Consider the following 20,573-nt stretch of genomic DNA (forward strand, 5'->3'; position numbering starts at 1 on the left):
CATGTTGCACAGGCTGGTCTCGAACTCCTGGACTTAAGTGAAATGCCTGCCTCATCCTCCCAAAGTCCTGAGATTACAGGTGTGTCCCACCGCACTGGGGTGTTTCATAATCATTGTACTTTCTTTACATTTTGTATATAATAACAAACGGAGGCAGGAATGCTGTCTTTTATATTCTATGATTTGGAACACAGCATGCATTAATAGAAAACTGAAAATAATGAAACATGACTATAAGCCAACATAGTGTTCCCATCCTAAGAACATTTTCCTGAGAAAATTTCAATACACTCTAATAAAGCTCAAACTCCTTGACCGTAACAGCTTGCACCACATAATAAAATCTCCCAAAGCCGATAGAGTTATTAATCCTTTTTTCTACTCGCATCTGAAGTGCCAGCACCATTTATTGAGATGACAGATTTTTATATAGTACTTCACTTTTTGCTGTTTTATTTTATTTTGAGATGGAGTCTTGCTCTGTGGCCCAGGATGGAGTGCAGTGGTACAATCTCAGCTCAATGCAACCTCAACCTCTTGAGTAGCTGGGATTACAGGCGCGCACCACATCCGGCTAACTTTTGTATTTTTAGTAGAGACAGGGTTTCACCATGTTGGCCAGGCTGGTCTTGAATGCTTGACCTATGGTGATCCGCCCACCTTGGCCTCCCAAAGTGCTGGGATTACAGGTGCGAGCCAGCGCACCTGGCCCTTTTTGCTCTTCAAAAACCGTAGACTCCAAAAACTTCCAAATCTCAGTTTGTTTTCCTAGCAATCCTGAAGGACTTTCTGTCCTTCTAATGTAATATTTTACTAATGAAAAGCAAATATGCAGGACACAGCCTACAGGTCAAATCCAGACTGCAGCCGAGTTTTCGTGAATTAAGCTTTGCTGGAACACAGTCACCCTCGTTTACGTCCTGTTTACAGCTGCTTTCCTGCAAAGGAAGGTTTGCATGCAAGTGACAAAGACTCCACATCCCCAAAGCCGAAAATATTTACTACCGTACAAAGTTTGCCCATCTTTGATCTAGAATCTGTGTCTATCCGTTACAACCTGTCATCATTTGGAATGTCTTCAACTCCCTTTCAGAAAACTCTGAAATCTTGAAATAGAGGCCTGGTTATTTTTAAAAACTGTTTCTAGATTTTCCTTTCCAAGGTTAATTTTTCAGGTTTTAAAGGGCTTAGAGTTTTTGTTTTGTTTGGATTTTGAGACAGAGTCTCACTCTACCCTCCAGATTGAAGTGCAGTAGTGCAATACCATACCCGGCTAATTTTATTTTGTTTTTTTGTAGAGACAAGGTTTTACTGTTGCCAGGCTGGTCTTGAACTCCTAGGCTGAAACAATCCTTCTGCCTCAGCCTCCCAAAGTGCTGGAATTACAGGAATGAGACACTGTGCCCAGACCTGGAGTTTGTTTTTTGTTTCGTTTTGCTTTTTGCTTTTGAGATAGGCTCTTGCTGTCACCCACACTGAAGTGTAGTGGCATGATCACAGCTCCCTGCAGCGTGGAACTCCCGGGCTCAAGTGAGCCTCCCACCTCAGTCTCCCAAGTAGCTGGGAACACAGGCGCACACCACTGTACCCAGCTAATTTTTTTTTTTTTTTTTTTTTTTTGTAGAGACAGAATTTTGTCATGGTGCCCAGGCCAGTCTTGAACTCCTGGGCTCAAGCGATCCTCCCACCTCAGCCTCCCAAAGTGCTGGGATTACAGGCGTAAGCCACTATACCCAGCCCCAGGGCTTGATTTTAATTAATAAATTCTACCTTCTTCACAGCTCAGCTGTGTACACTGTTTCAACTCAAGCATACACTGTTTCACTATTCAACAAAAACATATTGAGCATCTGTAATGTAAAAATATATACTACTGGCCAGGTGCAGTGGCTCATGCCTGTAATCCCAGCACTCTGGGAGGCCAAGGCAGGCAGATTACCTGAGGTCAGGACTTCAAGACCAGTATGGCCAACATGATTAAGCCCTGTCTCTACTAAAAACACAACATTTAAAAAAAAAAAAAAAAAAAAAAAAAGACAGGCATGGTGGTGGGCACCTGTAATCCCAGCTACTCAGGAGGCTAAGGCAGGAGAATCTCTTGAATCCAGGAGGCAGAGGTGGCAGTGAGCCGAGATCGTGCCACTGCACTTCAGCCTGGGTGACAGAGTGAGACTCCATCTCAAAGTACAAAAAAAAAATTAGCTGGGCATGGCGGCGCATACCTGTGATCCCAGCTACTCAAGAGGCTGAGGCAGGAGAATCCCTTCAACCAAGGAGGCGGAGGTTGCTTGCAGTGAGCCGTGATTGCGCCACTGCACTCTAGTCTGGGCGACACAGCAAGACTCTGTCTCAAAAAAAAAAAAAAAAAATGTATACTGCTGGCAGGGAGTGGAGGGGAAACAAAGGTGAACAGAATCTAACTCCTGCTCTCAAGTGAGAAAGACCCTGCCTGCATGAGGCAGAATCACAGGCAATACGGTAAAAGAAGCCAGACATGCATGAAATGGCCCAGGCATGTAGGAATGCAGACTGATCAAGTGGGAGGGATGAGAGACACGATGAACCAGGAGTCTCCCCCTTGTCTGTAGCAGACTCTTCCGAGACCCCCAGTGGATGCCTGGAACTGCGGATAGTGCCAAACCCTAAATCTATTATGTTGTTTTTCTTTTTTTGAGATGGGATTTCACTCTGTCGCCCAGACTGGAGTGCAGTGGTGCAATGTTGGCTCACGGCAACCTATGCCTCCTGGGTTCAAGCAATTTTCCTGCCTCAGCCTCCCAAGTAGCTGGGATTACAGGTGCATGCCACGTCTAGCTAATTTTTGTATTTTTAGTAGAGACGGGGTTTCACCACGTTGGCCAGTTCAGGCAACCTAGTGGGACCAGCCCGGCAACATAATGGGATCTCACCTCTACAAAAAAATTAAAAATTAGCCAGGCGTGGGGGTGCATGCCTGTGGTCCCAGCTACTCAGGAGGCTGAGATGGGAGGACTGCCTGAGCCCAGGAGGTTGAGGCTCCAGTGAGCTATGATCCCACCATTTCAAAAGGGTGAGACCCTGGGCAACAGAGCAAGACTCTGTCTCAAGAGAAAAAAACGGAGGACAGCCAGGCTCAGTGGCTCATGCCTGTAATCCCAACACTTTGGGAGGCTGAGATGGGTGGATCACCTGAGATCAAGAGTTAGAGACCAGCCCGGCCAACATGGTGAAACACTCTCTCTATTAAAAACATAAAAATTAGTGGGGCGTGGTGGTGTGCACCTGTAATCCCAGCTCCTCAGAAGGCTGAGGCAGGAGAGTCACTTGAATCCAGGAGGCAGAGCTTGGAGTTAGCAGAGATCAATCACTGTACTAGAGCCTGGGTGACAGGGTGAGACCCTGTCTCAAAAAAAAAAAAAAAAAAAAAAGCAAAGGTGTCAGGTATGGAATTTTCAATTCGCATCAGGTCGGCATTCAGTAAGTTTTGGATTTTGGAACATTTAAAATTTTAGTTTTTAGATTAGAGATGGTCAACCTGTACATACGTACCTACGATGAATTTCGACTTATAAATTAGCCACAGTAAGAAATTAACAGCAATAAGCTAGAATAAGTATATCGAGTACTGTAATGTTATGTGACTGTGATCTCCTGATCTCTCCCTTTCTCAAGATAACTTGTTGTAATATACTCACCCTTCTTCTTGTTCTTGTAATGGTGTGAGAATCTATGCCTGAATCTGTGTAACCATCCCTTACTCGCAGTAAATGGCTTGGGGTCAGTTTCAGGGCGTCCCTTGCTGAAGTCCTGGTATAGGCTCAGCGCTTTCCGGCGCAACACGTTGCTGTCAATCGGAACACGTTTTCTGTTCATCTCTTCCACCCACAAATGCAGCGCCTGTTCCATCCTGACTAAGCACTTGTCACGCACGGTGGCCGTCACTTTAGCAGTTGGAGGTGAGACAGCAAAACTAGCACGGATTTCCTTTTCCTTCTTCACAATTTCACGGATGGAAGATTCATTCTTTCCGTAGATCTTAGCAACCTCAGCGTAGGATTTTTTTTCTTTCCTGATCAAGTCGAGAACTTTCACCTTTTCACTTAGAGGAAGCACCTTCCGGCTTCTCTTTGGTCTAGTCAAATTGCCAGCATCGATTCTCTTGCGCTTTGGGGCCATGATGGTGGAAAATAAGGGTGACTTGCACTGGGACACTGTGACGGTCGATCTGATAACCGAGCCAGCTACTAAGTGACTATGGTTGGGGAGCGTCCACAGCGTGGGGACGCTGAACAAAGGGGACGATTCACTGCCCAGGCTGCACAGCGCGAGGTTTCATCACAGCGTGCAATTTAAAACTTATGAATTGTTTATTTCTGGAATTTTCCAAGTAATATTTTCAGGCCATGGTTGACCTCAGGTAACTGAAACAGCGGGTAAGAAGGGAACAACTGTACTTCCAGGTTCTGCAGCCTGAGAATGAGAGAAGGGACTGTGCAGGCTGAAGGCGTGGGGGAAGAGCCAGGGCCCTGGGGACCAGACATCAGAGACTAAACAAGCAGACAGGCAGGCAGGAAGAACTGTGACCCACTCCAAATCGCCACTGAAGACTGATCCCAGCTGCAAGCCGGGGCCAAGCCCCACGTCTACTGAAGTCACACAGCCGCTGACGGCTTCCTCTCCAAATGGAAGCAAAGAGGGGAAAAGGCTGCTGGAGTCTTCAGCTGCAGCCGTGAGCAATATCCAACTGGCCACTTTCCAAGCTTATATCTAGACATCTGCTTACTTCAAATTACCAGCACGAAACTAAAACATGATTTTTTTTTTTTTCCTCAAAACACAAAGCGTGGCCCAGCAATTCCAGTCCTTGGTATACACCTATGAGAATTGAAAACAAATGTCCGCACAAAAACGTGTACACCAGTGTTCATAGCAGCATTATTCAAAACAGCCAAAAGGTGGAAATCTCCCAACTAGCCATCAATGGATGGAAAATCAAAATGCCGTGTATTCATAGCATGGATTTTTATTCAGCCATAAAGAAGGAAAGATGCCAGGCGCACAAAAAACGTCTGGGGATGAGTCTATCCACACGAAAAGTCCAGATTAGGCAAATGCATGGAGACAAAAGAGATCGCCAGGGGCCGGGTGTGGGGACCGGGTGGGGACCAGGGAATGACCGCCTAATTGGGTTGCAGTTTCTTCTCGGGTGCTGAAAACGTTCTGCAATTAGCGGCAAAGTTTGCACAACTCTGTGCAGGGAATTATTCAGTCTTAAAAGGTGAGTTTTACAATAGATCTCAAAGAAGCTGTTACTAAGAAACAAGAAAGCTTGGGCTTGAGGGGTGAACACAACCCTGCGATCCCTTTTCCACCTCGAACTCGAAACCAGAATGACAACGGGCCATTCCCGGGCCCCGGCCTTTTTCCTCGGGAGTCTGGATTGGTTTTCCGCCAACAAACAGATCCGATCCCCCGTGGCCGTCGCGAGGACCAGGACAAAACCCACAACGTGGGCCTCTCCGCACCGCGTGACGTGAGGGGGCGGATCCGGGCGCGGAGCCCTGGCAACAGCGGCGACCCCGCCCCCTCGTCCAACCAATCAAGTGAGTCCGCACGCAGCGCGAGCGCCCCCACGTACGCCGGGCGGAGCGTGACCCCACGCACGCCTCCGCTCGGCCAATCAGGAAGGAGAGGGATGCGCACTGCGTGCGTACGACCGCTGCCCCCCGCGGCAAGGCTTCCCCGCCCCCACCCTCACGCCTCTGGTCCTGCCCGCTGGGACCGGGGTTCGCCGGGGGGGCCCGCCTCGGGGCGCCGGGGTGTTCCAGGGGACCGCCTCCCGCTGCGGCCGGGCGGCCTCCCTTCCCCAGGTCCCCGGGAGGAGGACGTTCCGAGAAAGGCAACCCGCCCCTAATGGCGGCGGCGGCGGCGGCGGCGGCAGCGGCGGGGGCGGGGTACGCACCTGAGGGCGCCGGGCCGGCCGCGGAGTCCGAGGCCTGGACCAGCGCGGGGCGGCCGATGGCCGGGGGCGGTGGCCGGGAGGAGCGCGCCGGGGACGAGCACGCGGCGGGGCGTGTGGGCGGCGGCCGAGGCCCCTGCTCGCCACGCGCCCTCTTTTTTCTCTTTCTTTCCCCCCCTTATTTTCCCCCCTTTTTTTGTTTGCTTCCTGGAACGCAGCCTCGACTCGTGTGTCCGCAGCGCCCCAAGTGGGAGTCGCCGTTTCCGGTGCTGGCGAATCCAATGGAGCCGCACCGTGCCGCTGCTCGGAGGCGCGCGGTCGCCCGCTCGGCCATCGCCGGGTGGGGTTTGGGGATGGGTCGCCGGCGCGGCCACCGTGTCCAGCCTTTTTTTAATTTTTTTCTTTTGCGTGATTGCAATTCGTAGTTACAAAGCAGTTGGGTCACCACTGGAATGACCAGTGAATCTGGGCCTCAAAGTCCTCGAATTGTTTGTGATAACCTGCAACATCCTGCCCTGAGCCTTTCTGATAGGGTCGGGATCACCAGCTAATCATGCGCATAGTCGAACATTATGGTAGTGTAAATTATAATTACATGTATATTATTATTTCTTAGATGGAATTTCATTCTTGTCTCCCAGACTGGAGTGCAGTGTCTCAATTTCATCTCATTGCATCCTCTGCCTCCTGGGTTCAACCGATTCACCTGCCTCAGCCTCCCGAGTAGCTGGGATTACAGGCCTGCGCCACCACGCCCGGCTAATTTTGTATTTTTAGTAGAGACGGGGTTTCACCATGTTGGCCAGGCTGCTCTCAAAGTCCTAAACTCGGGTGATCCGGCCACCTCTGCCTCCCAAAGTGCTGGGATTACAGGTGTGAGCCACCGCATTTGGCCGCATACTTATTTTTAAATATCCCCCAAAAAGAATAAGATAAGTCATTTACTTGTGGCTCAGAATTGACGTTTTTTGAGACACAGTCTCTGTTGTCCAGGCTGGAGTGCAGTGGTATCATAATAGCTCACTGCAGATTCAAACTTCGGGCTCAAGCGATTCTCCTGCCTTGGCCTTCCAACGTGCGGAGATTGCAGTGGCTAATTTATTTCTTCTTCTTTTTTTTTTTTTTGAGACGCAGTTTCGCTCTTGTTACCCAGGCTGGAGTGCAATGGCGCGATCTCGGCTCACCGCAACCTCCGCCTCCTGGGTTCAAGCAATTCTCCTGCCTCAGCCTCCTGAGTAGCTGGGATTACAGGCACGCGCCACCATGCCCAGCTAATTTTTTGTATTTTTTTTAGTAGAGACGGGGTTTCACCATGTTGACCAGGATGGTCTCGATCTCTTGACCTCGTGATCCACCCTCCTCAGCCTCCCAAAGTGCTGGGATTACAGGCTTGAGCCACCGCGCCCGGCCTTGCAGTGGCTAATTTTTAAATATTTGTAGGGACAGAGTCTGTGTTCCCCAGGCTAGTCTTCTACTCTAGGCTCAAGTGATCCTCCCACGTCAAGTTCCTGAGTAGCTGGGACTAACAGGCGTTCACCTCCACACCTGACTAATTTTTTAGAAAATTGTGGAGACTGGGATCTTGCTGTGTTGCCCAGGCTGGTCTCAAGCTCCTGGGCTCAAGGGATCCTCGTGCCTTACTTCCCAAATTGCTGGCGTTACACTCGTGAGCCAGTGCACCCAGCCTGCTTCATATTTTAAATCTTTTTTTTTTCTTTTAAGACAGGATCTTGATCTGTGGTCGCAGCTCAAGAAATCCTCCCACCTCAGTCCCCCTGAGTAGTTGGGACTACAGGCACGTGCCAGCATGCCCAGCTAGTTAAAATTTTTTTTTTTTTCCCCTAGAGACGGAGGTCTCACTGTGCTGCCAGGCTGATCTCAAACTCTTGGGCTCATGCGATCCTCCGTCTCTGCTCCCAAAGTGCTGGGATGACAGGTGTGCAGCCCTGTGCCCGACCCAGTCCGTCCTTGTTGAAACATTGCTGGATATTCTGGCTGCTGTTGGTCCTTCTCTTTGTCCCAGTCTTTACATAGTACAGCTCCCAAGAGTCAGTGCTGGATCTCTGCTGTCTGCTCTCTTTTTTGAGACGGAGTTTCGCTCTTGTTACCCAGGCTGGAGTGCAATGGCACGATCTCGGCTCACCGCAACCTTCGCCTCCTGGGTTCAGGCAATTCTCCTGCCTCAGCCTCCTGAGTAGCTGGGATTACAGGCACGTGCCACCATGCCCAGCTAATTTTTTGTATTTTTAGTAGAGACGGGGTTTCACCATGTTGACCAGAATGGTCTCGATCTCTTGACCTCTTGATCCACCCGCCTCGGCCTCCCAAAGTGCTGGGATTACAGGCTTGAGCCACCGCGCCCAGCCTTGCTCTCACTCTTTAGATGAATTTCCTCCAGTCTTAGAGCCTTAAAAACATTGTAGGGTTACATTTGCGTGACCCCCAAATATTTCTCTCCAGCCCAGACCATTCCTGTAAACTCCACATCTATATAGCCAACTGCCTGCTTCGAAATCTTCACTTGTACAGTGACTCGGTAAGAAAAAATTGTTTTTCTCTTGGAGAATGAATAGACATCTCAAGAAGAACATGTCTCACGCTCCCCACACTTCCTCCTGCTATCTTTGCCATCTCAGTGAATGAAACTCCATTCCTCCAGTTACTCAGGCCAGAAGCCTTGGAAGCATCTTTTATTCTTTCCAAACCCCACAGCATTCCTTCACATACCTCCGTCAGCTCTTAACTTTGCCCAGATTCTGCTGTGTGTGTGTGTTTTGTTTTTTGCAGAGTCTCGCTCTGTTGCCTAGGCTGGAGTGCAGTGGTGCAATCTTGGCTCACTGCATCCTCTGCCAAACTCGAGTGATTCTCCTGCCTCAGCCTCCCAGGTCGCTGGGATTACAGATCTTGCCACCATGCCCGGCTAATTTTTGTATTTTTAGTAGAGAGAAGGTTTCACCTTGTTGGCCAGGCTGGTTTCAAATCCCTGACCTCGAATAATCCTCCCACCTCGGCCTCCCAAAGTGCTGGGATTATAGGCATGAGGCATGGCACCCAGCCTACAATGAGATTTTCTTCTAAAGAAGACGCTGGATGGGATTAATGACAAATCAGACATTGCAGAAGAAAAGGTTAGTGAACTTGAAGGCACAGCAGTAGTAACTACCACAGAGAAAAACTTGCAGAGAAAAAAGAATTTAAAAAGAAAACATGAATGAGCTTTGGGACAACTTCAAATAATCTAATATATAAATAATTGAAATCTGTAAAGGAGAGGAGAGACAATCATCTGAACATAATAGAAACTATAAACCAGGCCAGGCGAGGTGGCTCATGCCTGTAATCCCAGCACTTCGGGAGGCTGAGGTGGGCAGATCACTTGAGGCCAGGAGTTTGAGACTAACCTGGCCAATGTGGTGAGACCTCATCTTTACAAAAAACGAAAATTACCTGGGCATTGTGGCAGCTAATTCCCTTTCAGTGACTTCAGCTGACTTCATCAGTTCCCTTTCAATGTTTACAGAGTTTCTATCAGGAGTAAAAAGTTTTAGCTTGGTTTTTCCCCAGGCTGGTCTCGAATTCCTGGGTTTAAGAGATCCACCCACCTCCGTCTCCCAAAGTGCTGGGATTACAGGCATGAGCCATCTCGCCCGGCTACCACTACTGGTTTTTGTTTGTTAGTTTTTTTTGAGATGGAGGCTTCCTCTGTCATCTAGGCTGGAGTGCAGTGGTGTGGCCTCTGCTCACTGCAACCTTCACCTCCTGTGTTCCTGTGATTCTCCCGCCTGAGCCTCCCGAGTAGCTGGAATTACAGGTGCCAGGCACCACACCTGACTATTTATTTTATTTTTAGTAGAAACGGGGTTTCACCATGTTGGCCAGGCTGGTCTTAAACTCCTGACCTCATGATCCACCTACCTCGACCACACAAAGTGCTCAGATTGCAGTGTGAGCCACCACGCCAGGCCAACCACTACTGTTTTTAATGAGAACAAATGGATTAAAAACCAAAAGAAAATATTTGCTTTAGACTGGGCACAGTGGCTCACACCTGTAATCTCAGCACTTTGGGAGGCCAAGGCTGGCAGATCATGAGTTCCGGAGTTCAAGACCAACTTGACCAACGTGGTGAAACCCTGTCCCTACTAAAAATACAAAAATTAGCTGGGCGTGTTGGCGTGTGCCTGTAATCCTAGTTACTCAGCAGGCTGAAGCAAGAGAATTGCTTGAACCTGGGAGGCGGAGGTTGCAGTGAGCCGAGATCATGCCACTGCACTCCAGCCTGGGCGACTGAGCAAGACTCCCTACCAAAAAAAAAAAATTGCTTTAAAACTATTGTTTCTTTTCTTTTTGAGACAGAGTCTCACTCTGTCTCACTCAGGCTGGAGTGCGCTGGTGCGATCTCAGCTCGCTACAACCTCCGCCTCCCAGGTTCAAGCCATTCTCCTGCCTCAGCCTGCTGAGACAGGGACTCCAGGCGCCTGCCACCACGCCAGGCTAATTTGTTTTGTATTTTTAATAGAGACAGGGTTTCACCATGTTGGCCAAGCTGGTCTCGAACTCCTGACCTTAAGTGATCCACCTGCCTTGGTCTCCCAAGGTGCCGGGATTACAGGTGTGAGCCACCACAGCTGGCCACCATTACGGTTTTTAATGAGAACGAATGGATTAAAATACAAAATAAAATATTTGCTTTAATGGTACTGTTTCCTACAAACATTTAAAATAAAAATGTTTTTAAAAGAAAAAATAAAATTATTTATTTCATCTTTATCTTATTTAAAGTATTTCTTTGTATATTTTATAAAGTATGTATTAGTATAATTGTGTGTGTAAATTTGTGTGTATTTTTTCATGCTCATAAATTTTATTCATAAGAATCAATTTAAGCTTTTTTTTTTTTTTTTTTTTTTTTTTTTTTTGGAGACAGGGTCCTCTTCTGTTGTTCAGGCTGGAGTGCATCAGCGGACCCTTGGCTCACTGCAACCTCCACATCCTGGGCTCAAGTGATCCTCGCACCTCAGCCTCCCGAGTAGCTGGGACTATAGGCTAATTTTTATATTTTTCTGTAGAGACAGGATTTTACTGGGTTGCCCAGGCTGGCCTCCAACTCCAGGGCTCAAGGTATCCACTCGCCGCAGCCTCCCAAAGTGCTGGGATTACAGGTGTGAGCCACCATGCCTGGCCAGGAATGTGTAATCAAAATAATTTGGAGACCAGTGTCCTAAAAAGATTGGCAGAGTGTGTTCTCAGGAAATGGAAATAATTTATTTACAAGCAGAGAGCTGAACCACTGAAGTGAAGCAAATGACTAAAACCAATTGGAACATGAGTAGTACCATGTTTCCCTCCCCTCCCCTTCCCTCCCCTTCCTCTTTTTTTTTTTTGAGTCAGAGTGTCTCTGTCACAGGTTGTAGTGCAGAGGCACTTGAACTCCTTCTCCCAGGTTCAAGTGATTCTCTGCCTCAGCCTGCCGAGCAGCTGGGATTGTAGGCAGGTGCCACCACATTCAGCTAATTTTTTGGATTTTTAGTAGAGGTGGGGTTTCATCATATTGGCCAGGCTGGTCTTGAATTCCTGACCTCATGTTTCACCCACCTTGGCCTCCCAAAGTGCCGGGATCACAGGCGTGAGCCACCGTGCCGGGCCAGTAGGTGCCACATTTCTGAATGGGAAGACAGAAGATTGTAAAATGTGATTTCTGCTTGTTAATTTCCTGCAATTAGCCCATGAATTTAATGTAATTTCAATCAAAATCCCAGTGGGATTTTGAATGCAGCTTGACAAGATGGGAAAGTAAATGTTATGAATAGCAAAGGCAATTTTGTAAAAGAACAGACAAGAACAAAGAAGGCGTGGCTGAGTAAAAATCAGAGCATATTATAAAGTTGCAGCTGCTGAAACCTTGTCCTATTAGTATAAGAATAAAGAAGCAGAAATCAATAGTTTCCGTAAAACTGACCTATGTATTTTTGGAAATTAACCGTATGTTATAAATGGTATTTTGAATCTTTCAGATAAAGTCCTTATGGCTGAAAGCAGTGGCTCATGCCTGTAATCTCAGCACTTTGGGAGGCCGAGCTGGGCAAATCCCCAGGTCAGGAGACAAAGACCATCCTGGCTAACACAGTGAAACCCCTTGACTAAAAATACAAAAAAAAAAAAAAAAAAAAAAAATCTGGGCATGATGACATGGGTCTGTATTCTCAGCTGCTTGGGAGACTGAGGCCGGGGAATTGCTTGAACCCAGGAGGTGGAGGTTGCAGTGAGCGAGACTCCATCTAAAACAAAAAAAGTCCTTACTAGCCAATAAATTATTTTAGACAGTCAGACATGCCTTTGGAAAAAATGTTAATAAATATGGAGACTGGTGTCATGCCATTCATAAAAGTCAATTCTAAACCTGAATATAAAAAATGAAAGTAGGTCAGCCATAGTGGCTCATGCCTGTAATCCCAACACTTTGGGTGGCTAAGGTGGGAGGATTGCTTGAGCCCAGGAGTTTGAGACCAGCCTGAACAACATGATGAAAAATACAAAACTTACAAAAATTACAAAACATATCTTTATACCTTGGGTAATAGAGATTCTTTGTTAACATGATACAGAAAACCAAAACACTAATGAATATAACGCTGACTATATCAAGATAAAACTGCCTATGACAAGAGACACCATAAATTAAGTAAAAAGGGTTGGGCACAGTGGCTCATGCCTGTAATCCCAGCAGTCTGGGAGGCTAAGGTGGGTGGATCACCTGAGGTTAGGAGTTCCAGAATAGCCTAGTCAACATGGTGAAACCACATCTCTACTAACAACACACACACAAAATCAGCTGGTCATGGTGGCGGGTGCCTGTGAACCCAGCTACTCCAGAGGCTGAGGGAGGAGAATCACTTGAACCCGGGAGGTAAAGGTTGCAGTGAGCCGAGATGGCACCACTACACTCCAGTCTGGGCAGGAGAGCGAGACTCCATCTCAAAAAACAAAGAAAGTAAAAAGACAATAGAGGCCAGGCGCAGTGGCTCACACCTGTAATCCCAGCACTTTGGGATGCCGAGGTGGGCGGATCACGAGGTCAAGAGATCAAGACCATCCTGGCCAACATAGTGAAACCCCATCTCTGCTAAAATGTAAAAAATTAGCTGGGCGTGGTGGCACGTACCTGTAATCCCACCTACTCAGGAGGCTGAGGCAGGAGAATTGCTTGAACCCAGGAGGCAGAGGTTGCAGTGAGCCAAGATCGTGTCACTGCACTCCAGCCTGGTGCCTGGCAACAGAGCTAGACTCTGTCTCCAAAAAAAAAAAAAAAAAAAGAAAAGAAAAAAGAAAGAAGACAATGGAAAATATTTAGACAGGTAGCAAAGGGTTTTTATGCAAATATATCAAGTACTCCTACAAATTAATGAGACAAAACTCAGTCTAGGCATGGTGGCTCATGCCTGTAACTCTAGCACTTTGGAAGGCCGAGACAGTCAGATCACCTGAGGTCATAAGTTTGAGACCAACCTAGCCAACATGGTGAAAACCCATCTCTAATATAATACAAAAATTAGCGGGATGCGGTGGTGAGCGCCTGCAGTCCCAGCTACTTGGGAGGCTGAGGCATGAGAATTGCTTGAACTCAGGAGGCAGAGATTGTGGTGAGCCGAGGTCAGGCCACGATACTTTAGTCTGGGCACTGGGCAACAGAGTGAGACTCTGTCTCAAAGAAAGAAAGAAAGAAAAAAGAATCCAATAGAAATGTCACCAAGGATATGAGTAGATTTCCAGTTCTCAGGAGGAGACATGAAGTGCTACTAACTATAAGATGCTCAACTTTTCCAGAGATTACAGAAATATAAAGGAAATAAAAAATGAGATATGTTTCAGGTAGCAGATTGGCAAACATTTAAAAAGTGCAGGGCGGGCACAGGGGCTCATGCCAGCACTTTGGGAAGCTGAGGTGGGAGGATCACTTGAGCCCAGGAGTTGGGAGTTCAGCCTGAGGAACACAGAGAGACTCCCATCTTTGCGAAAAATTTTAAAAATGTCCAGGTGTGATGGTGCATGCCCGTAGTCCTAGGTACTTGGGAGGCTGAGAGCTGGCGAGATTGAGGCTGCAGAGGCTGCAGTGAGCTATGATCGCACCACTGTACTCCAGCCTGATTGACAGAGTGAGACCCTGTCTGCGGGGGGAAAAAAGCATGTATCAAGAATCCTACTCATAATATTGAAGCACAATTTATGAAAAACAAATGGAAAACATCTATTCACATTTTAAAAATTATTTTTATTCTTTGGTCATCTCTTAGAGTATACATATTAACATTTTTTTTTTTAAGTTTTATTTATTTTACTTTATTTTTTGAGATGGTGCCTTGCTATGTTGCCCAGGCTGGTCTTGAACTCTTGGGCTCAGGCAGTCCTCCTGCCCGGGCTTCCCGAGTAGCTACAGGCATATACCATCACACCTGGCTGATTTTTAAATCTTTTTTTGTAGGGACAGGGTTTCACTATGTTGCTCAGGCTGGTTTCAAACTCCTGGCCTCAAGCGATCCTCCAGCTTTGGCCTTCCAAAGTGTTGGGATTACACAGATGATCCATGACACCTGGCCAAAATAATATTTTTTCTATAGTAAGATGTGCATGTGAGACTGTGGTTAAAAGAGCCTTTTGCCTTACCCATATGTAATTTTTTTTTTTGAGACAGTGCCACTGTTTCCAGGCTGGAGTGCAGTGGCATGATCTCGGTTCACTGCAACCTCCATCTCCCACATTCAAGTGATTCTCTTGCCTCAGCTTCCCAAGTAGCTAGGACTACAGGTGTGCGCCACCACACCCAGCAAATTTTTTAGTTTTTAGTAGAAACGGGGTTTCACCGTGTTGGCCAGGATGGTCTTGATCTCTTGACCTTGTGATCTGCCTGCCTTGACCTCCCAAAGGAGGCTAGCCTGGTCAACATGGTGAAACCCCGTCTCAATTAAAAATACAAACATTAGCTGGGTGTGGTGGCAGGTGCCTGTAATCCCAGCTACTTGGGAGGCTGAGGCAGGAGTATCGCTTGAATCCGGGAGGCGGAGGTTGCAGTGAACCAAGATCCCGTCACCACACTCTACCCTGGGCAACAGAGTTAGACTCTGTCTCAAACAAATAAATGAACAAACAAAAATGCAAGGTTCATTAAGTTCACTCTTTTCCAGACTAGAGAATTTCAGCTACATCAAACATGAAAATAATTAAAATGTGTCCAGGAAAATGTCATCATAGGTGGCAAAGCAATCAGCCCGGCTAACATCAGCAGACATTTGGATACTGTGCGATAGCTGATAGTTTGACGGTAGGACCATCTTTTTCAAGCAAAAATTTGAAGAGAAATGCAAGTATTTTCTAGCATAGAAGCAGTCTATAAAATCAGCCAAGTTTTTTGTTTGTTTGTTTGTTTGTTTGTTTAGCCAGAGTCTCTCTCTGTCATCCAGGCTGGAGTGCAGTGGTGCAATCTCGGCTCACTGCAACCTCTGCTTCCTGGGTTCAAGTGATTCTCGTGCCTCAGCCTCCTAAGCACCTGGGATTACAGGTGTGCACCACCACGCCTGGCTAATTTTTTTGTATTTTTAGTAGAGATGGGTTTTCACCATGTTGGCCAGGCTGGTCTCAAACTCCTAACCTCAGGTGATCCACCGCCTCGGCCTCCCAAAGTCCTGGGATTACAGGCATGAGCCACTGTGCCCATCCAGAAATATGAATATTTTCTAGCATAGAACCAGTCTCGAAACCAATCAAGTTTTGATAGCAAAATAGAAAAGCCCAGTTGTGGCTACAAACGCAGGTCTTTACTGGCCGTTTGGCCTGGCTTAGGAGACGGAATTGGTGGGTAAGCATTGCCACCCAGTGGCTATGGCTCACATTGCAGCTTGTCCTTTCATCTTGGAAAGACTAAACCCAGGCTTGCGTCTTTTGGCTATCCCTTAACAGTGAAATGTTTTAGAAATTTGAGAGACTCACATAGGGTTATTAAAATATTGACAAGTAGAAAAAAAAATTAAAAGCTACTATCCCATCATCATTACGAGTTTGTAAAAATCAGATGTTGAGCCTGGCGCAGTGGCTCACGCCTGTAATTCCAACACTAGGGAGGCTGAGGCGGCTGGATCACCTGATGTAAGGAGTTCAAGACCAGGCTGGCCAACATGGTGACACTTTGTCTCTACTAAAAATAAAAAATTAGCCAGGTGTGGTGGCGGGTGCCTGTAATCCCAGCTACTCTGGATGCTGAGGCAGGAGGATCACTTGAACCTGGGAGGGGGAGGTTGCAGTGAGCCAAGATTGTGCCATTGCACTCCAGCCTTGATGAAAGAGCCAGACCCTATTTAAAAAAAAAAAAAAAAATCAGATGTTGAAAATCAAAAAACTAGAAAGGACATAAACTCAGATAAAAGGACAGTCCTGTTTATCAAAGGACAGTTGATATTTTTTTTTTTTTTTTGAAACAGAGTCTTGCTCTGTCATCCAGGCTGAGAGCAGTGGTGCAAACACAGCTCACTGCAACCTAGATCTTCCAGACTCAAGAATCCTCCCATCTCAGTCTCCCAAGCAGCTGGGACCACAGGCGGGGCACCACCATGCCAGGCTAATTTTTAAATTTTGTGTAGAGACAAGGTCTCGCTATGTTGCCCAGGCTGGTCCCGAACTTCTGGGCTCAAGCAGTCCTTCTGCCTCAGCCTCCCAAAGTTCTGGGATTACAAGCCTGAGCAACTGCACCCAGCTGAACTGTGTATACATTTCATAAATATATAAGTATTCCATATATTAACTATTAATATTAACTATATTTATAATATTTACATAATTCTCCTTTATTAAGATATTTCTTGTATTTATGCATTCAAGTGAAGCCAAATCCTTTCTCTAAAAAATGAATAAATGAATAAATACACCAGGCAAAATGGCTCTTGCCTGTAACGCCAGCACTTTGGGAGGCTGAGGTAGGTGGATCACCCGAGTTCAGGAGTTCGGGACCGGCCTAGCCAGCATAGTGAAACCCCATTTCTACTAAAAATCACAAAGATTAGCCAGGCATGGTGGTGCGTGCCTGTAGTTTCAGCTACTCGGGAGGTTGAGGCAGGAGAATGGCTTGAACCCGGAAGGTGGAAGTTGTGGTGGGCCGAGATTGTGCCATTACACTGCAGCCTAGGCGACAGAGGGAGACTCCATCTCAAAAAAAAAAAAAAAAAAAAAAAAAGAAACACACACACAGATGTCACACCTGACACGGCAGCTACAAGTTGGATCATACAGTTGCCTAAATTCATGGATGTCTCCTGTCCCTACCACAATCCATTTATTTTTTAGAAGCCGAACAGGTGAAGTCAATAGGGAGCCACCCATTGGATAGGAATCACCAGCCCTCTGAATCCTTTACATCGTCAAAGCTGGCACTAGCGTCTACAGTTGCATGTGGAATACAGCGTGTGTTCTGATTGAATGGTGGCTGGGTAGAGACAGGGTAAGGGGACCAATGTGAGCAGCTAAGTGTATCTATCCCAAATGTGTCCTTAGGTGCCAGGGAAATTACTACAGGGTGGGTCCATAGACACATTTATTTTTACTTTTATATTTACTTTTAATTTATTTTTTATTTTTTATTTAAGAGACAGGGTCTCATTCTGTTGCCCTGGCTGGAGTGCAGTGGTGCAATCATGGCTCACTGCAGCCTCGAACTCCTGGGCTTAAGCCATCCTCCTGCCTCGGCCTCCCAAGTAGCTGGCTACACCGGTGCACACCACCACACCGAGTTAATTTTTTATTTTTTTTGCCGAGAAAGGGTCTCACTATGTTGCTCAGGCTGGTCTTGAGCTCTAAAGTGATTCTCCCACCTTGGTCTTCAAAGTGCTGGGATTATAGGCGAGAGCCACTGTGCCCACCGCAGAGAATAGATTTCGTAGCCCGGCAGATGGGTGTTATCAGTGCCTTCATGAATTACAGGAGCAGTCTTGTGGAAATCACATTTTACTATTGGGTTTTCCCCAGTCATCTTCCATAAAACAGGCCTGCACAGGCTGCGCGCGGTGGCTCATGCCTGTAATCCCAGCATTTTTTTGTTTTGCTTTATAAGTTTTGCTGTTGTTGATGTTTGTTTGCTTTTTTGAGACGGAGTTTAACTCGGTCACCCAGGCTGGAGTGCACTGTCATGATCTCGGCTCACTGCAACCTCCATCTCCAGGATTTACACGATTCTCCTGCTTCAGCCTCCAGAGTAACTGGGATTACAGGTGCCTGCCACCACGCCCAGCTAATTTTTTGTATTTTTAGTAGAGACGGGGTTTCACCATGTTGGCCAGGCTGGTCTCAAACTCCTGACCTCAGGTGGTCCACCTGCCTCAGCATCCCAAAGTGCTAGGATTACAAGTGTGAGCCACTGCACCTGGCCAGCTGTTAGCAGTTTAGATGCAGTGGGATTCGCACTCGGGCCAGGGTGACTGCAGAAGTTCTGATGGAAGTAGAGGTGGGTGGATCATTTGAGGTCAGGAGTTCAAGACCAGCCTGGCCAACATGGTGAAAACTCATCTCTACTGAAAATACAAAAATTAGCCAGGTGTGGTGGCACATGCCTGTGGTTCCAGCTATTCAGGAGGCTGAAGTAGGAGAATCACTTGCACCCGGGAGGAGGAGGTTGCAGTGAGCTGTCTCAAGGTGAGTGATAGGTTGAGGGGACCTGGCTCCCAGGCAGCAGGAATCGCCTACTCCGGCTCGCTGTGGCTGGAGGACGGCCTGGGATGGCCTAGGAGCAGACGGGAGCGGGGATAACTGCAGCAAGGCCAGGTGAGAAATGTCGCGGGGCAATAGCAAGGGAGTAAAACAGGACACAGAGTTTTGCTAAGAGACAATGATCTTGGTTGCGTGTCCCCGCCCCTAACCCCGCCCCTCAACATCGCCCCGCCCCTCCGAGCCCCGCCCCACCGTCCTGAACCGTGGGCCGCCCTCAGCGCCTTTGCCTCCAATCAGGAGTAAACGTGGCCACGGCCTCTTCCGCCGAGGCGTGGGGTCAAGGGTCACGCAAGATGGCGGTGCCCAGCGGCCGCTGACGCGGGAAGCCGAGGATGGCGCTGGTTTCTTTGGTGGCTGGGGCTCGGCTGGTGCGGCGGCTGAGCGGGCCGGGGCCGGGGCGAGGGCACTGGACGGCGGCCAGGCGCTCGCGGAGCCGGCGCGAAGCGGCAGAAGCCGAGGCGGAGGTGCCCGAGTTCCAGTACGTCGGCGAGCGCGCTGTTCGCGCCGACCGTGTCTTCGTGTGGGGCTTCAGCTTCTCAGGGGCTCTGGGCGTGCCCACCTTCGTGGTGCCCAGCTCCAGGCCCGGCCCCCGTGGCGGCCCCCGGCCGCCCCGCAGGATCCAGCCCGTGCCCTATCGCCTGGAGCTGGACCAAAAGGTACGGGCCGCGGCTTCCTCCCTCCCTGTCTCCCGCACTCCCGGCCCCCCTCGACTGGTTCGGCTGCGGCTCCTCCGGGTGCCCAGACTTCGGGGGGGACCGTCGAGCTGTCTACAAGCCTGCGAGGGGAAGGCGTTAGGGTTAGCTGCCAACATTTATTGAGTGGCAGTGCTCGTGTCATTCGCTGAGCACCCAGTGAGTCGAGAGTTGTTACCCAGTTACAGGGGAGGAAGAAGACGCCCAGAGACGTTGAGGCCCAAGGCCCCACCGCTGGTAACAGATTTTTTTTTTTTTTTGAAATAGAATAATAAGAAAAAGAATAAAGAAGAGGAAGAAAGAGAAAGAGAAAGAGGGAGAGAGGATGGGGGTATTGCTTTGCTGCCCGGGCTAGAATGCAGTCTAAATATGGGTATGCCTATAATTGTCCTTAATAATGGGGACATGAAAGAAAATGAGGGAAGAGAGTAACAAACAAGGAGCCAGCCAACATTGCGTTTAAACTTCTAAGTGGATATGATGTGGTACTGATAAGAGTGTATATTTTGTGTAAAGTGGAGAGTTCTATAAATGTTAATTAGGTTTACTTGTTCCAGATCTGAGTTCAAGTCCTGGATATCGTTGTTAATTTTCTGTCTCATTGATCTGTCTAATATTAATGTTGAAGTCTCCCACTATTATTGTGTGGGAGTCTAAGTCTCTTTATAAGTCTTGTATGTCTGGGTGTTCCTGTATTGGGTGCGTGTATATTTAGGACCTTTAACTCTTCTTGTTGTTGGATTGATTCTTTTGTCATTATATAATGTCCTTCTTTGCTTCTTTTGATCTTTGTTGCTTTAAATACTATTTTATCAGAGGCAAAAATTGTACCTTCTGCTTTTTATTTATTTATTTTTGCTCTCTGGTTGGTTGGTAAGTCTCTCTCCATCCCTTGTTTTGAGTCTTTGTGTATCCTTGAATGCGAGATGGGTCAGGATGCAGCATACAGTTTTAGTTTTTTGTCCAAATTGCCTGTCTTTGAATTGAGGAATTTAGTCAATTTAAATTTAGAATTAATAATGATATATGTGAGTTTAATACTGTCATTTAATATTAGCTGGCTATTTTGCCCATTAGTTGATGTAAATTCTTCATTATATTAATGTTCTTTACGTTTCGGTATTTTTTAGAAAGGCTGATACTGTTTGTTCCTTTCTATGTGTAGTGGTTCTTTCAGAAGCTCTTGTGAAGCAGGCCTG

At 47.4% G+C, this 20,573-nt stretch overlaps 2 protein-coding genes across 6 annotated transcripts in view; one reads left to right on the forward strand and one right to left on the reverse strand.

Annotated features, from left to right (window-relative positions):
* The window catches only part of LOC101054086 (general transcription factor II-I repeat domain-containing protein 2B), a 46,600-nt gene extending 40,430 nt beyond the window's left edge, over positions 1-6,170 (reverse strand). For 3 of the 5 annotated variants that reach the window (XM_039460455.2, XM_039460456.2, XM_003934101.4), the window contains exon 1: positions 3,675-5,579. In XM_039460455.2, coding sequence (XP_039316389.1) covers positions 3,675-4,155 — 481 coding nt within the window. In that variant the 5' untranslated portion in view covers positions 4,156-5,579. Of the gene's footprint in view, positions 1-3,674; positions 5,580-5,941 lie in introns of those variants that run through there. The other 2 variants (XM_039460459.2, XM_039460458.2) reach the window with 1 other exon arrangement.
* A 12,779-nt stretch (positions 6,171-18,949) lies between these two features.
* The window catches only part of RCC1L (RCC1 like), a 31,761-nt gene continuing 30,137 nt past the window's right edge, over positions 18,950-20,573 (forward strand). Inside the window, exon 1 of the mRNA XM_039460436.2 lies at positions 18,950-19,338. Within this exon, the coding sequence (XP_039316370.1) occupies positions 19,015-19,338 (324 nt within the window). The 5' untranslated portion in view covers positions 18,950-19,014. The remainder of the gene's footprint in view (positions 19,339-20,573) is intronic.

The sequence above is a fragment of the Saimiri boliviensis genome, chromosome 20 (assembly GCF_048565385.1).
Source record: "Saimiri boliviensis isolate mSaiBol1 chromosome 20, mSaiBol1.pri, whole genome shotgun sequence".
NCBI lineage: Eukaryota > Metazoa > Chordata > Mammalia > Primates > Cebidae > Saimiri > Saimiri boliviensis.